We start from the raw sequence: 15816 nt of genomic DNA, 5'->3' as shown, positions 1-15816 counted from the left end.
TCCTTCAAAATCTGCACTTTGAGATGCAGTTCTTCAGCAAGTAATATATACAAAAATATGTATACTGGGATTGTTGTTGTTTAGTCGTTTAGTCGTGTCTGACTCTTCGTGACCCCATGGACCATAGCACGCCAGGCACTCCTGTCTTCCACTGCTTCCCGCAGTTTGGTCAAACTCATGTTCGTAGCTTCAAGAACACTGTCCAACCATCTCATCCTCTGTCGTCCCCTTCTCCTTGTGCCCTCAATCTTTCCCAACATCAGGGTCTTTTCCAGGGAATCTTCTCTTCTCATGTGCAAATAAATGTGTATATTAGTGAAGATTCAAAAATGCATTACGTTGGGGGAATTGCTTTGCAAGGCAACATAAAATAAAAATGTGTATAGTAGAAACACACAGCAAAAGATTGGTAAATTTTCATGAGGGCTTTTTAAAAAAATTAAGAAACAATGGAGAAATATGGAGAACAGAACTTAAGATTGGAAAAATGAGCAACTGGGAGAAATAAAATTGATATATTCACCCATCCCTGCTTTAGAATACATAGCTGGCTCTTCCCCCCCCCCCATTGAAGAGCATTCCATTCACATTTCTATGTTAATGGAATTTGATTCAGTATGATTTCATCCCCCCACCCAGTCAGAAGTATTTGTAGAAAAGTCAACTTGGAATTTTGAAAGGAGAAGCTCTTAAACTGGAAAATTATTTAAGTTGCCTACTATCCATGGCCTTTTTATGTTGATACAACCTCACATATATATATATATTTAGTATTGATCAGGAAAAATATTGGTGAACTGCAACTTTGGGTGCTTCCAGGCTGTTGCTATCTTTGGGCAGGATCCAATCACATACCATCAAATTCAGGTAGCACAGTTACAATTGATTGGGAGGTCTGGCACAACGAACTCGCTTCCCCCAGAGACCTGCTTTTTTGCGATAAGGAACGCAATGGGAACATGTGCTGGAAAGTGTGGGAGAACACTTGCTTGACATAACAGCATCTAACCTTCTCGCAAACAAGTCAGGACAAGTGCTCACTAAACAGCCAACATTGTCTAAACTCCCTGCAAACAAATCAAATGAATGCTCAATAAACATTGCCCTTTGAAACCTTGGACACAATGCTTTGTTTTGTTTTTTGTTTGGAGGGGCTGGTTCGTGATCTTACTATGCTTTAGGCTTTAAGGGAAAAGATCAGCGGGGAGCAATGTTTTTGAACTCAGTTGGGTCACTGGAACTTTCTCTGCACTCCATTCTAATTTGCAGTTTTGCTATAATAAAAGCCCCAGATATATTGCTACTGTCTAGACATTTTATCTGAAACAAGTGTCCTTCGTAATCCCAGAGGACTTTTCTATTTTATTTCCAGTAAATCAAAGTCTGTGAAGAGCTTTGGTTCTTATTAAGACATACCCTTCACAGTCCAGTGATTGCCAACAGTGGCAAACCATTGACAGTTCATTTACATATAAGTGATCACTTCCATCAGGTAGTTGGCTCAAAAAACTACAATGGACACTCAGAGAGCATATCCAATATTTCTTGCTCTTTGATGAGGATCAAGTGCCAATTTATTTATAGAAAAGTGACTATTGAAAGGTAAAGGCTTTCCTTTACTGACCTTACACCATCTTTTTGCAGATTTAGGGAATATATTGTTAAAGTGCTTGATGCAAGTTAGTTTGTTTTGAAAAACACACAGAACAGCTTTGAGATCAAAAAGCACCAGAAAGGCTGTAAAATTTCTTGGGCAAAAAACACTGACACATTTATTTGATGTTAGACCCTGCCATACAGAATGCAGAAATACAAAAACAAAAGAACAGTGCCTATTATAATCCAAACAAACAAGCAAGGGATTTTTTTAAATTCTATTTTTTTTACACATTAGGTTTCTAAATCCTACTGAAATTGTTTCTAACCGTATAGGAATCCAGTGTATAGTATGGGCTCAAGAGTGATGTTTCTGTTATCTTCTGTCAACATCTGATGATTTAAAAATGAAATGCTTTCCATTGTATACTGGGAATTTTCATCAGAGGAAACTGAAGTTTGTTTATAATCCAGTATCTTTATAATCAAATTGATGGTGCTATTTATTACAACTGGGCATGAATTGCATCCTATGTTAGACACTCTTCTCTGTTGCAGCAGCAGCTTGGTTTGCTTCCTGTTCCTTCATCTTCCTTTCTCGCATTGATGCAGCTACTAAAGCTCCAGCAACTCGAATATCAGCTGCCTTTAATACTGGATGTCCACCCACTGTAACACAAAATCAATAGATTTATTGGTAAATTAAGAGCATACATCCATCTCAATTGAGGACAATGCGGACAAAGGTTAGTACTGTGGTGTGTTGTTATGAGTTTGTGGGTGCCAAACTCGCATTTGATCCCTGGATCCAGCAAGCGTTAAAAGCTAGTCAAACCAGCCTAGCTTCCTGAAGCCCTGGGTCCGGTAAATGTTAAAATATAAGCAAAACTGGCTTCCTCTTGAGGTGATGGGCCATTGGGAGTACAAAGGGGTTTACAGATGTAGATACATTCTGTATAAACTGTATAAACTCATTCCAAATGTTGTCATATTTATCCAGTCTATGTCTGTAAGAAGTCCATTCAAAAGTTGTGAGTGTTGCCATATTGTTGATCCATTGATTATCTTTATTCTTCCAATTCATCAGTATCAGTCTCTTGGCCACTTTACCCTCTTGACAATCCTGTGAAGATAGGTTTACTCTCCCAACGTAATCCAGTGAGCTTGATGGCTGGGCAGGGATTAAAACCCTGGTCCTGAGCTGACCCTCAACCCACTATGCCACCACTGGCCCTGTGTGTTTGTGTGTGTGTGTGTGTGTGTGTGTGTGTGTGTGTGTGTGTGAGAGAGAGAGAGAGAGAGAGAGAGAGAGAGAGAGAGAATATATATAAACTTTAGTCCCCCTAGTCCAGGCATCCCCAAACTTCAGACCTCCAGATGTTTTGGACTACAATTCCCATCTTCCCCGACCACTGGTCCTGGGATCATGGGAGTTGTAGGCCAAAACATCTGGAGGGCCACAGTTTAGGGATGCCTGCCATAAGATGCATCTTAAAGCAACTTGTTATCCTTGATTTTTCCATGCGCTATTTTAAATATAACTTTTTAGGAAACTTGAGAAAGCAACTCAAAAAACACCACCACCAAAAGTATAAATATTACTGCAAAATTAACAGAGAACACCCTAATAATGCAATGACTATCATCAAACTATTTGATACAGAAAAAGAAAAAAAGAAATGAGGCAGCAGAAAAGCAGACAACTAAAGGGCAGGAGAGATTCTCCAGACATGGCAAACTAGTGAGCCCATGTTGTGACAGCAAACTCTAATTAAAATTGACCTGAGTCAAGCAGAGCAAAAACCATGCACAAGCACAGCTGGAGCAAAATGAGAGTTTGGTTGTCCTCTCTTCAAATGCTTCAGGAATACTTCTCCCATGCAGAGGTGAAGCAGGAGAGGAAGTCATAGAACCTTTCTACAACCATTTAAATGTGGTTATTCACCAGAAAAGGAAATATTCCAGCTAACTGCTAAAAGGCCAGACATCCTTTATCTTGGTGACGAAGTAATCATCTCAGCAGAAATGAAGATGTGGCAACATAAAATTGCAGCTTTCAGAAACTGAGTGTCCAAATATTGTGAGTGACTATGAATGCTCCCCCTGTACATTCTTGCTGACAATAAAGCAAATTTGAACTGTAGATATGTAAGTCTGCAGCCAATTTGTTCTTCACAAAAAAAAAATTGTGAAGTAAAATTGCAGATATGTCCAGTTGGTTGTGATTTACCAGTACAGTTGAACTGTCAATTTAAGGCCATCCCAGGAATGTGCACTGTGTTAAGGCACTGAACTGAAACTAATGTGGCTTGTGGGCCAGAGCAATCAGATTGGTCCTGCAGCAGTACAGAAGAACAAGCCTTGCTTAGGAAGACCTTCTTTGGAGGTCTTTAAGCAGAGGCTTGACAGCCATATGTCAAGAATGCTTTGATGGTGTTTCCTGCTTGGCAGGGGGTTGGACTGGATGGCCCTTGTGGTCTCTTCCAACTCTATGATTCTATGATTCTGTAAAGGTGGCTGTTTCCTCACTGTTTTAGAATTCTTCGATGTGTTATTAAGCATTTAGATTGGGCTAAGGAGATGACATTTGTATTCAAAGAAGCAGAAGTTTCCCCAATTATAATAAGTGGGATTGGTGCCATTTTACTTTATAAGGAAAGAAACTAGGAGGATGCACCATTTTAAAATATTTTTGATAAGAACGGCATGGGAAACGGAATAAGGAATATTCAGTGTTCAGTACTTCAAAACACTCTTCTCCTTCTTCTTTGGTGATCATTTGTAGCCTAGTAAGATTGTCTTCCATAAACACAGTTTTAACAATGAGTCTGTAAGTGACTGTGGAGGCCAATTCTGGAACCACACATCCTTCAAAACACTGCACCACAACCATCCAATGAGACTGATTAAACATACAAAATAGAAGCATTTCTTCATGCAATACATTAAGAATATGTGGTTGACACACACACACACACCAATTTGCTGTGATAGCCAGTAGGTTAGATGGGTTTAAAAAGGAATGACACATTTATGCAGGAGGGGTCTAATCAGTGCAGATTCATCACAATATCTAAAAAATGGAACCTTCACATTCTGGAGCAATCCACCCCTGTTTAGCAGATGCTGTTATTATATCTGATTTGCTAATTTCCAGGGACATTTGTTTGAAGAGTGTCATTGGGTAAAGTGCTGGACTATATGGGATCTTGGACCAAGCTAGCAGTTTTATTACACAAAAAAAGTATCTGTAAAAAGCACCCTAAGCCAAAGGGGGAAGCTAGAAACCAGAATGATGAAAGAATAAAGGAAAGGAAACAGATGGAAGACATAACTGGAAGAAGCCACAGACTGAAAAACCTCTTTTGGCAGTATGCGTGGAAAACCTAACAGAACTGCATAAAAGATTCTAGTTACAATTATGAAGTTATAATCTGTTACCACCTTCTATTCTCTCTTTTTTAGAGAGAGAGAGAGAGAGACTTGAGATATGTAAGAAGTAAAATTTACTTTGTGAAGAAATTAGTTAAAATTCTTACCAGGTATTTAGGGTTCAATTGAATAAATTGTTCATCAGCTTTTGATGCAAGAATACCAAAACGTTTCAATTTCTAAGTGGGATTCACATACTAAGCTGTTTTTCCAATGAAGTGGAAAACAGCTTGCTGTAAGTCCTGAATAGGATCTAAAGATCAATTTTCAACAACAACAAAAAGGGGGTCCAATCTTTTCCCCAAACTCTTCCCCTTAATATCAAGACAGAAAATGTGCTAGCAGCAGTAGGAGAAAGAGAGGATTTTCTCCCTTACACCAATATTCCTCCTACACCAGGGCAATCCAGTATGCATGCTGCCCTTCAGGCCCTTCCTGGTGGCCCTCAACAATATTTGATGCTCTTCCCAAAAATATTTGATGCCTTCTCAAAGCCGGGTAAGCAAAGCACTGGTCTTTGGGAAGGAGGCGTGAGGACTCTGGCAGGATCCTAAAGTCCACCCACCTCCTTCTCAAAGCCTAGGTAATGGGTGAGTGCTGGGTGAGGTGTCAAATTTTGGCCTTGCTTCCCACACACCATGCACAGAAGGCAGTGTGTGGCCCGCGGGTTCTCTGTCGAAGACTCCATTAACCAATTCCCCACTTTGTACTCTTGGATGCCGTTGGCGTATACATAGGCCCACTGCTTATAACAACCTCTACTCACAGAAGCTACAAAACTATTTCTGTACAGCTTTGGACCAAGATATCCGAAAGATTGTCTCTTCCCCTTATATACACAACAGGTCACTGTTCTCTGCGGGAACAATTTTCTAGCAGATATCATCTTATCACAATGTAGGATTCAGGCCTTCAGTGTTGTGGCACCTCCCCTTCGGAATTCCTTCCCTTTTAATATGAAACAGGAGCCATCTCTGTGGTCTTTTTGATGCCTACAGAAGACCTTCCTCTTTCCAGAAGCCTGTCAGGTGGAGACATTTCCAAATATGCATCTGGATTGCAACTGATTTTTAATTGTTTTATCAATTGTTATGTGTGACCCTGGGCTTCTTGGGGAAGAAAGACGGGATATAAAATAAATATATAAATATCCCTTTCCCAGATCCCAAGAAAGCCATCTACAGCAGCTATTTCCTCATCCCTGGTCTCCAGTGCAGAGGGCATCCATTGGCTGCTCCTCTCTCCCCAGCTCTCCTAGGCGAGCCTTACTTCCACAATGCACCATGGCAATTCCGCCTACATCATTTGTGGGTGTGTGGGGTGTACATTTATCTATAGTGTTATTATATGGTTTCGTCACTAGATGTCACTGGACTTAGTTTTATCTTGCTAGAGTCAGAAGTTACCTGTTGCTATTCTGTTCTTGCTTAAGAGAGGTGGACAGGAAATGTATATATTTCACCTGAAGATCAGAGGGTGGTTTACAACATAAAACATGCAGTTAATGTATATTCTTAGCCTTCTGTGACATGGAGTATGTAAGCCAACGAGATGGTTGAGATGCTTTTGGAACTTCTGCTGGGATTTACACACTCAGTTTTCAATGCCAGCCAATATCTGTCTTCTGGTTGGTTGGTTAGTTGGTTGGCTTGCTTACTTGCTTGCTTTATATACCACCCTTCATCAACAGATGTCAGGGTGGTTCACAGGATAAAACCACAAATAAAGAGAAACAACAAAGCAATAACCTACCCACCCACCTCTGGTACACAATGCCGGCACTACCAAACGCTTAGGGTTACTTGCATATGGCAGGTGTGATCAAACTTCCTTCTCATGTGTTAACAGTCACTTAAAAAACAAAGAAAGAGTCCAGACACAAGTCTCTATTATTGTCTCCTCCACTGTGGTGAGATATATTGCAGTATTATTTAAACCACATCCACTTTTGTGACAATCCATAACTAGCCACCCCATTTAGGAAGAGTGAGTTGATCCTTAAGCTAAAAAAGTAGCTGTTTTATATAGCTGAAAAGGTAATCCTTTTGTAAATGTAAAGTACTACACTTGGGGAGGTAAAAATGAAAGGCACAAATACAGGGTGGGTGACACCTGGCTTGAGAGCAGTACATGTGAAAAGGATCTAGGAGTCTTGGTAGACCACAAACCTGACATGAGTCAACAGTGTGATGCAGCAGCTAAAAAAGCCAATGCAATTCTGGGCTGCATCAACAGGAGTATAGCATCTAGATCAAGGGAAGTAATAGTACCACTGTATTCTGCTCTGGTCAGACCTCACCTGGAGTACTGTGTCCAGTTCTGGGCACCACAGTTCAAGAAGGATACTGACAAGCTGGAACGTGTCCAGAGGAGGGCAACCAAAATGGTCAAAGGCCTGGAAACAATGCCTTATGAGGAACAGCTTAGGGAGCTGGGTATGTTTAGCCTGGAGAAGAGAAGGTTAAGGGGTGATATGATAGTCATGTTCAGTGTCGTATAGAGGAAGGAGAAAGGTTGTTTTCTGCTGCTCCAGAGAAGCGGACACGGAGCAATGGATTCAAGCTACAAGAAAGAAGATTCCACCTAAACATTAGGAAGAACTTCCTGACAGTAAGAGCTGTTCGACAGTGGAATTTGCTACCAAGGAGTGTGGTGGAATTTCCTTCTTTGGAGGTCTTTGGTGTATCCTGCTTGGCAGGGGGTTGGACTGGATGGCCCTTGTGGTCTCTACCAACTCTATGATTCTAATCCACTTGAAAATGTATTAATGAAAAGTGCTAAAATTCTATTAATATTAATAGGATATCTACAAGAAAATTCAATGCTTAGTAGGGACACAACACAGCATTTAGAATGTACAGTGGTACCTCGTGTTAAGAACTTAATTTGTTCTGGGGGTCCGTTCTTAACCTGAAACTGTTCTTAACCTGAGGTACCACTTTAGCTAATGGGGCCTCTTGCTGCCGCCGCGCCGCCAGAGCACAATTTCTGTTCTCATCCTGAAGCAAAGTTCTTAACCCGAGGTACTATTTCTGGGTTAGCGGAGTCTGTAACCTGAAGCGTCTGTAACCTGAAGTGTCTGTAACCTGATGTACCACTGTATTAGCAAGAGGAGAAAAAAGTAAAGACTTGTTATTCTTTAAGCAACTCAAATGCAAGATAAGATCTCTATTTATCAAGAAATAAGGTGATAGGTTGTGTAGCACTAATTAGCAAATAATTTGGAACAGAATAGCAAGGTACCTACTGTACCAGAAGAACTTTGACTCCAGTGCAGTTCTTATGCCTAAGTACTTTGTATATACCGTGTTTCTCATATTATAAGACATGTCTTATATTTATTTTTTCCTCAAAAAAACACACTGTGGCTTATTTTCAAGGGATGTCTTATTTTTTTCCTCCTCCTGCCGCGGCCGGCATTGCTGCTGCGCCTATCACTATGTCTTATTTTCGGGGTATGGCTTATATTCCTTGAATGCTTAAAAATCCTGCTATGGCTTATTTTATGGGTATGTCTTAAAATATGAGAAACAGGGTGTTATTACTTGTTCTAGTACAAAGTGAACAAAAAATTCAGGCCGGCTCAGGCATGCATATGTACATACAGTAAATACACTAATTTTTGTATGCCTCTTCTTTCTATATTTTCCCATTGAGAAACTTTGCCATTGAGTAGATCCTTCCAGCAGCACCTTAAAGACCAACTAAGTTTTTATTTTGGTATGAGCTTTCGTGTGCATGCACACTTCTTCAGATACACACGGACGCTCATACCCCCCCCCCAAAAAACCCTTAGTTGGTCTTTAAGGTGCTGCTGGAAGGAATTATTTTATTTTGTTTCAACTACGTCAGACCAACACAGCTACCTACCTGTAACCATATGTTGGGTGTTGCATCTCCCATTTTCCTCTGTTTCCCCAATGATAAACTTTAGCACTGAGTAGATCATAAATTCTATGTCAGCCTTTTTTTAAAAAAATGCAAATGATATTTCTGGATCGATCTCTGAATATGAGTTTGAAGCTGTGATGTTGGTGGTCAGTCTTTAACCACCTTCACATTCTGAGATTTTCAAACTTATTACTATATAGTTTTGGGTGCTAAAATTCTGATGCAATCCAATAGGAAGTACAGCAAATTAAAGAACATGGCTAATCTCTACGGACAAGTTACAGGTAGGTAGCCGCGTTGGTCTGAGTCAAAACAAAATAAAAAAATTCCTTCAGTAGCACCTTAAAGACCAACTAAGTTTTTATTTTGGTATGAGTTTTCGTGTGCATGCACACCTTGTCAGATACACTGAAACAGAATCCACCAGACCCTTATGTATATTCAGAGGGTGGGGGTGATGGGAATGGGTTATGGGCTGATAGGTGATGGGCTCTACGGACAAGTTTGCACATAATTCTGAAGTACTGAGGCCTTCTGTCCATCCTGCAAAGCTGTCCTAGTTCCAGTAGTTTGTACTGCCTTGACATCTGCCAAGCAGCTAACCAATAATTTCTTTCCAGCCCTATTCTCCTGGCCATTCTGTGGCTCAGGCTGATCCCAAGCTGGTACCCAGGAACAAAGGAGATTCAGAAGGGTGGTGAGCATCATAACCTACTGTACCAGAAGAACATGCAAAGACTACTTGCCGACCCAAACCATTTATTAACAGGCGTTATCCAAGCCTATATAAAGCATGTTTCAAAGACAACTTTCAATTGCCAAAAAAGAGAGCATGCAATTAGTATTTGAAATAATTGTGATTACATTTTGTGCTAATATTAGCATTGGGGGGGAAAGAACAACAATCTCAAATGGCATTATTATCAAGGCGCTCAGCTGGTGACACAAAGCAGGGGAGGGCTGATCTTGATTGTTTCTTACATTATGATGCTCTGCACAAACAGACACCCTTATATAAATGTAAAGTGCATCAGAATTAGTATTTATATGGTGGCATTGATAAGAATTTCATGCTTCCTTTGGGGTGTCTTGTCGTAACAGAAACAAACTACTGCAATATTTGCAGTGAGCATCCATTAACACAAACTTTCTAATGAGTCTCTCTGGTTGTATGCACTGACAAAAGGGAGATTACTTTCTCCTTTCAGTGATTATAAATCTTCCGGTAAAGTTTTAGACTGCAATGTTCTTAATGAAGAAAATGTGTCTATTTTGATCCAAGGAATTCAAAATGACAATCAGCCCATTCACAATGTTGTCATTTAGACTTTGTCAACACTGGAATTAAAGTCTCCAAAGCCTTTTGTGTGAATTTGTGGCCTTGGTATGATAAAAGTGTTACGACTGAAAGTTATGGCTTTTAAAATTTCAGTTATAGCATGTTTATCATACCAAGTGCATGAATCCACATATAAAGCACTAGAAGCCTTGTACACGGAGTTGCTTGGGAATTCCAAGAAACAACAACAACAAAAATCAGTGCAATTTTGAACTCAGTGGTTAAAATCAGTGCTTTGAAAGGGTCAGCTTGTAATCTTGTTTCAAAATGTAGATGGAGACTTTAATTCCCTGAGCTCCCCACAGCTTCTGTATGCAAATCACACAACCCACAGATTGATTCATACCTGGAATCTGGGGTCACATCCTAGAAAATTGTTTAACAGAAATAAGTCAAACTATTTGCCCCCACAACCACCCTCCGGATGTTTTGAACTGCTATCATCCCCAACCATTGATCACACTGTTTGCAGCTAATTGGAGTTCTGGTCCAAAACATCTGGAGAAGGCTGAGCTAATACTATCTACTCTGACTGGCAGCATCTCTCTAAGGCTCAGGCAGACATCTCTCCTAGGAATACTGTACAAGTGACTGAATCTAAGACCTTTTGCACAAACCATGTGCTGTACTAATGAACTACAGGTGCTTCCATATACAGTACTAGGACCCCATCTCTCCCCAAGAAAGCTTGGCGGGGAAACTCACCCATCATTAATACTTACTGGATATATTCTTTCCTAAGCCTCCTAGTAATTTGGTAGTGCTGTTAGGGCTGAATGGGAGCTAACAAATGTCTGCTGTAACACTGGAATCTGATACATTTTTTAAAGGGGAAAAATGAAACAAAACAAGCTGTTTCCTGTGCAAAATCTGTGGCACCAGCAAGAGAATCAACAGTGTTAATTACCTATATAAAAATTAAATTTCCTTAGGCAAACACAATTGCTAAGGAACAGTGGCAACAGCAAGATCATGGGACTATTTTTATAAGATGGCTATATGATTAACAGGCCATTTCCCAGCCCAAGGAACTGGAAATTTAGCAAGAGGCTGCTTTGTTCGGACACAGCATTGTTCAAGCTTTAAAACAGAGCTGGAAGCAGCTCCCCTTCTTTTGGACTAAACTCCACCATTTTTAAGAGACCAAGGATCAACTTGCCTTAGTCCAGTTGGGGAATGAAAATAAAAATGATAAAGTCATTCATGAGCTTGCAATACAGCTCCTCTGAGCTATCCTCTTTTTCACTCTGAAAAACTTTCTTGTAAATGTAATTCATTCTATTTGCTTAGCAACAGCTGCAGTTTTTATTACTGTAACAGAAAAATATCAGATGTAGCCTTGAAAAGCAGTGACAGGGACTCTGGCATATATTCTGCCACACATACATATTAATGTAAATGGTCTGCCATAGCTATGGTATTTTTTTGTAACTCACCTTTTAAAACACTGTATAGTTCAGCTTGTAATGACAGAACATTTCCCATTCAACCCATGCAGGAACAAATACCACACCGTACCACACCACAGATTTTATCATTAGGAATTTCAACATTTAAAAAGAAGTTAGTGCAAATTTATTTAGTAAGGCCTCCATTACTGATTAGAAGCCCTGTTTTGTTGTTTAGTCATTTAGTCGTGCCCGATTCTTCGTGACCCCATGGACCAGAGCACGCCAGGCACTCCTGTCTTCCACTGCCTCCCGCAATAATTGGGATGTGGGTGGCGCTGTGGGTTAAACCACAGAGCCTAGGGCTTGCCGATCAGAAGGTTGGCAGTTCGAATCCCTGCGACAGGGTGAGCTCCCGTTGCTTGGTCCCAGCTCCTGCCAACCTAGCAGTTTGAAAGCACATCAAAGTGCAAGTAGATAAATAGGTACCGCTCCGGTGGGAAGGTAAACTGCGTTTCCGTGTGCTGCTCTGGTTCGCCAGAAGTGGCTTTGTCATGCTGGCCACATGACCTGGAAGCTGTACGCTGGCTCCCTCGGCCAATAAAGCGAGATGAGCGCCGCAACCCAAGAGTGGACCTAATGGTCAGGGGTCCCTTTACCTTTACCAAGGCAAAATTCTCTCTTGGATGGTAAACCTGTCCCTGAGTCATATTAATTCAGGCGGCAGGTAAAGTGTCACGTGACAGATGTTCCTTCTAGTGCTCAACAGAAGTATTCTGCAAAGAAGTTTTGATGGGGCTGCAAATCACCACCCCAACCCCAAGATTTGATTAACCTCCAGCAGTTCAGCAAATTCTCAAAATTTGGAGGAAATGGTCCTGCTTCTAAAGACGAGGAGGCCAAGGGCTTTTTCTTTTCCTTATTTAATGCAAAAGAGAGAGGGGAAGGAAAACCCCTCAACCACTTCATTTTTAAAGGTAAGACCACCCTCCTGCAGGATGACCCTCTCACTTTTCATGGAGGGTGAATGATTCTGAAAGTAAGTGGGGGACGTTGTAGTTCAGCTGTAGCTCCTCCATATGACACAATCCTTCGAGAAATAACAGTGGTGGACTGAGCCTTTCAAAACTCCTAATTTGAACAGCTGACTTTGAATCTGAGGCTGCTAGTAACCAGTATGTTCAACAGAGAGGGGGAATCTGCGACATAATTTTTGTTGCTCCTCTCTTAAATGGGAGGAATGTGGCTGAAATATTATGAATTCTCTGAAATAATATAGCCAGAAAGTTGGTCAGTATGATCAAGTGTAGTGCTAGGTTTGACCAAAAAAACTGATTCAGAACATCAGCTCTTTACCTGAAGGCAACTTGTAATTTTTCAGTGTCCAATCGTCTTCTCTTTCAAAAAAGTCTTAATATTAGCAATCTACCTTATTATTTCTTAATAAGAAAGTATGACATTTAATAGTGCTGTGTTTAAAACTGCTGCATTTATGCTTAACAAAGCCAACAGTGGAGCAAAGTCAAAATACAGCATTCTAATCTTGGAATCACACAAGTGCTCCAATATCCTTTTTCTAAGATACCAAACAGCAAAATGCAAAAGCCACAAACTTCACATATACACTAATAAGGACTGAACTGGCCATTTTACAAATATATGGGGCAACTGTGCTTGAAATATACTGTGTATAGAAAGCTCTAGTCACTGAATTCCCCCCCCCCCCAAAAAAAAACCTACTACTGAGGACTACCTGTTTCCTCATTGTATGAACCTTCAAAATCTGCAGGACAGGTAAGGTGATCTTTATTGTTTATTACTCCTACCTTTGGAATGTATCTATCTATACACAATTCAAGATAGGTAAATGCACAGTAGACAAACTTGCATGTTATTGATTTAAAAAACAAACAAAATGGAATGCACTAATACACTGAAAAGTATATGATTTTGTGATCATGATAATGTTGAAATTAATCTCTGGCAAAGCTGTAAGATCCTTAGGAAAGAACAAGGCAGAGATAACAACTGAAAATGTGAGGCATTGGTATTCTCCATGGTACCACAAATGTAACATTCATTTCACTTTGAGGAATATACAAGGTTATTTGCATGCTTCTGTCTCAGAAAGAGTGAAGAGGCAAGGATGTCATAGTATTATATTTATAGATGTGTTTATCAGGTGCAAGGAACCCAGCAACTTTTTCTCTTCAGATATATAGGCTATCATTATATAGCCCTGCAGTAAATACTAAATATATTTCCAAGCTCAAATTAAATGGCAGTTCCGTCAAATGAATAGCAGAGTGGTGGAAATCAATCTTATCAGTTGTTTTTCTGTTCCAAAGACTACAAGAATGAATCACAGATTTGACATTCCTAAATTTTATTGAATTGACTGCAATTTTGATGCTGTTCTTCTGTCTGATTAGTCATGAAACAGTTGTCTCAGAAGGGGGAGAGGCATACTACCCTTATTTCACCAGAATCATAATGGCATACTTTCTTAAATGAATATGTTTTTCTCAGTGCTTGAAAAAAATTAGAAAATACTAAAAAAAAAGTCTCAGGATTGCTGGTAGTTCTGAAATTTGATTTAGTGGTTGTTCAGCTGAGGGGAGGCAGTGCCGCCATTTTGCCACCCCCGTCAAGGTAACACCCAGGCTGGGCCGCAACCCCCCCAGACCCCCCCTTTCTACACCCCTGGTGTTCAGGGTAGGTGGCTCTGGGTGGGGTATTATCAACGTTTTCAACCTTGCCCAGGAGCCCACTCAAATCACATCTGGTTCAGAACCAATCTGAAACAAGCAGCTTCCCATTCTAGGCAGCACACACCACATTAGCTCCTCAAAGAACAACGGCACTTCTAGCATGCCTGTTTTAGGCATCTCCAGAAAAAAGCCTCTCAGGGCTCTGTCTCTGCCCAAATTCAAACTGCAAAACTGCCTTCTTCTTTTTGCTGATTAGTAATTCTAATATTAAGGGTATTTCCCCTATCTTGTTGTTGTTGTTTAGTCGTTTAGTCGTGTACGACTCTTCGTGACCCCATGGACCATAGCACACCAGGCACTCCTGTCTTCCACTGCCTCCTGCAGTTTGGTCAAACTCATGTTCGTAGCTTCGAGAACACTGTCCAACCATCTCGTCCTCTGTCATCCCCTTCTCCTAGTGCCCTCAATCTTTCCCAACATCAGGGTCTTTTCCAAGGATTCTTCTCTTCTCATGAGGTGGCCAAAGTATTGGAGCCTCAGCTTCACGATCTGTCCTTCCAGGGAGCACTCAGGGCTGATTTCCTTCACAATGGATAGGTTTGATCTTCTTGCAGTCCATGGGACTCTCAAGAGTCTCCTCCAGCACCATAATTCAAAAGCATCAATTCTTCGGCGATCAGCCTTCTTTATGGTCCAGCTCTCACTTCCATACATCACTACTGGGAAAACCATAGCTTTAACTATACGGACCTTTGTCGGCAAGGTGATGTCTCTGCTTTTTAAGATGCTGTCTAGGTTTGTCATTGCTTTTCTCCCAAGAAGCAGGCGTCTTTTAATTTCATGACTGCTGTCACCATCTGCAGTGATCAAGGAGCCCAAGAAAGTAAAATCTCTCACTGCCTCCATTTCTTCCCCTTCTATTTGCCAGGAGGTGATGGGACCGGTGGCCATGATCTTGGTTTTTTTGATGTTGAGCTTCAGACCATATTTTGCGCTCTCCTCTTTCACCCTCATTAAAAGGTTCTTTAATTCCTCCACACTTTCTGTCATCAAGGTTGTGTCATCTGCATATCTGAGGTTGTTGATATTTCTACCGGCAATCTTAATTCCGGCTTGGGATTCATCTAGTCCAGCCTTTCGCATGATGAATTCTGCATATAAGTTAAATAAGCAGGGAGGCAATATACAACCTTGTCTAGATCACCTATATCTTGAGGGAAGGTGGGTTTAGGCTGTTAGCGCCTAGCACCCATTTTTAGTATTCATAAAAGTGACCTCTAACACATTCTTAGCAACTGCCTTCCCTCCTTTCCAGCAATCCACTGGAAATAGGATAACAAAGGAAAGTAATGAATTATTCTGTTTAGGTAATCCCCTTCTTAAAGTTGTATTAATTTTAATAAAAGTATAATGTTGAATCTGGGATGTCGAACATCGTTGCATTTGCTAAGATGTTATA

The 15816-nt window shown here is 40.6% G+C and overlaps 1 protein-coding gene across 2 annotated transcripts in view; it reads right to left on the bottom strand.

Annotated features, from left to right (window-relative positions):
• Positions 1–1745: 1745 nt before the first annotated feature.
• Positions 1746–15816, bottom strand: part of IQCM (IQ motif containing M) — a 114076-nt gene continuing 100005 nt past the window's right edge. For both annotated transcript variants that reach the window (XM_060278649.2, XM_088661097.1), the window contains one exon: positions 1746–2265. In XM_060278649.2, the coding sequence (XP_060134632.1) occupies positions 2132–2265 (134 nt within the window). In that variant the 3' untranslated portion in view covers positions 1746–2131. The remainder of the gene's footprint in view (positions 2266–15816) is intronic.

This window comes from Zootoca vivipara, chromosome Z1 (genome assembly GCF_965207765.1).
Source record: "Zootoca vivipara chromosome Z1, rZooViv2.hap1.1, whole genome shotgun sequence".
NCBI lineage: Eukaryota > Metazoa > Chordata > Lepidosauria > Squamata > Lacertidae > Zootoca > Zootoca vivipara.
The sequence above is the reverse complement of the archived record's forward strand: the minus strand, read 5'-3'. Positions and strand labels throughout refer to the sequence as shown.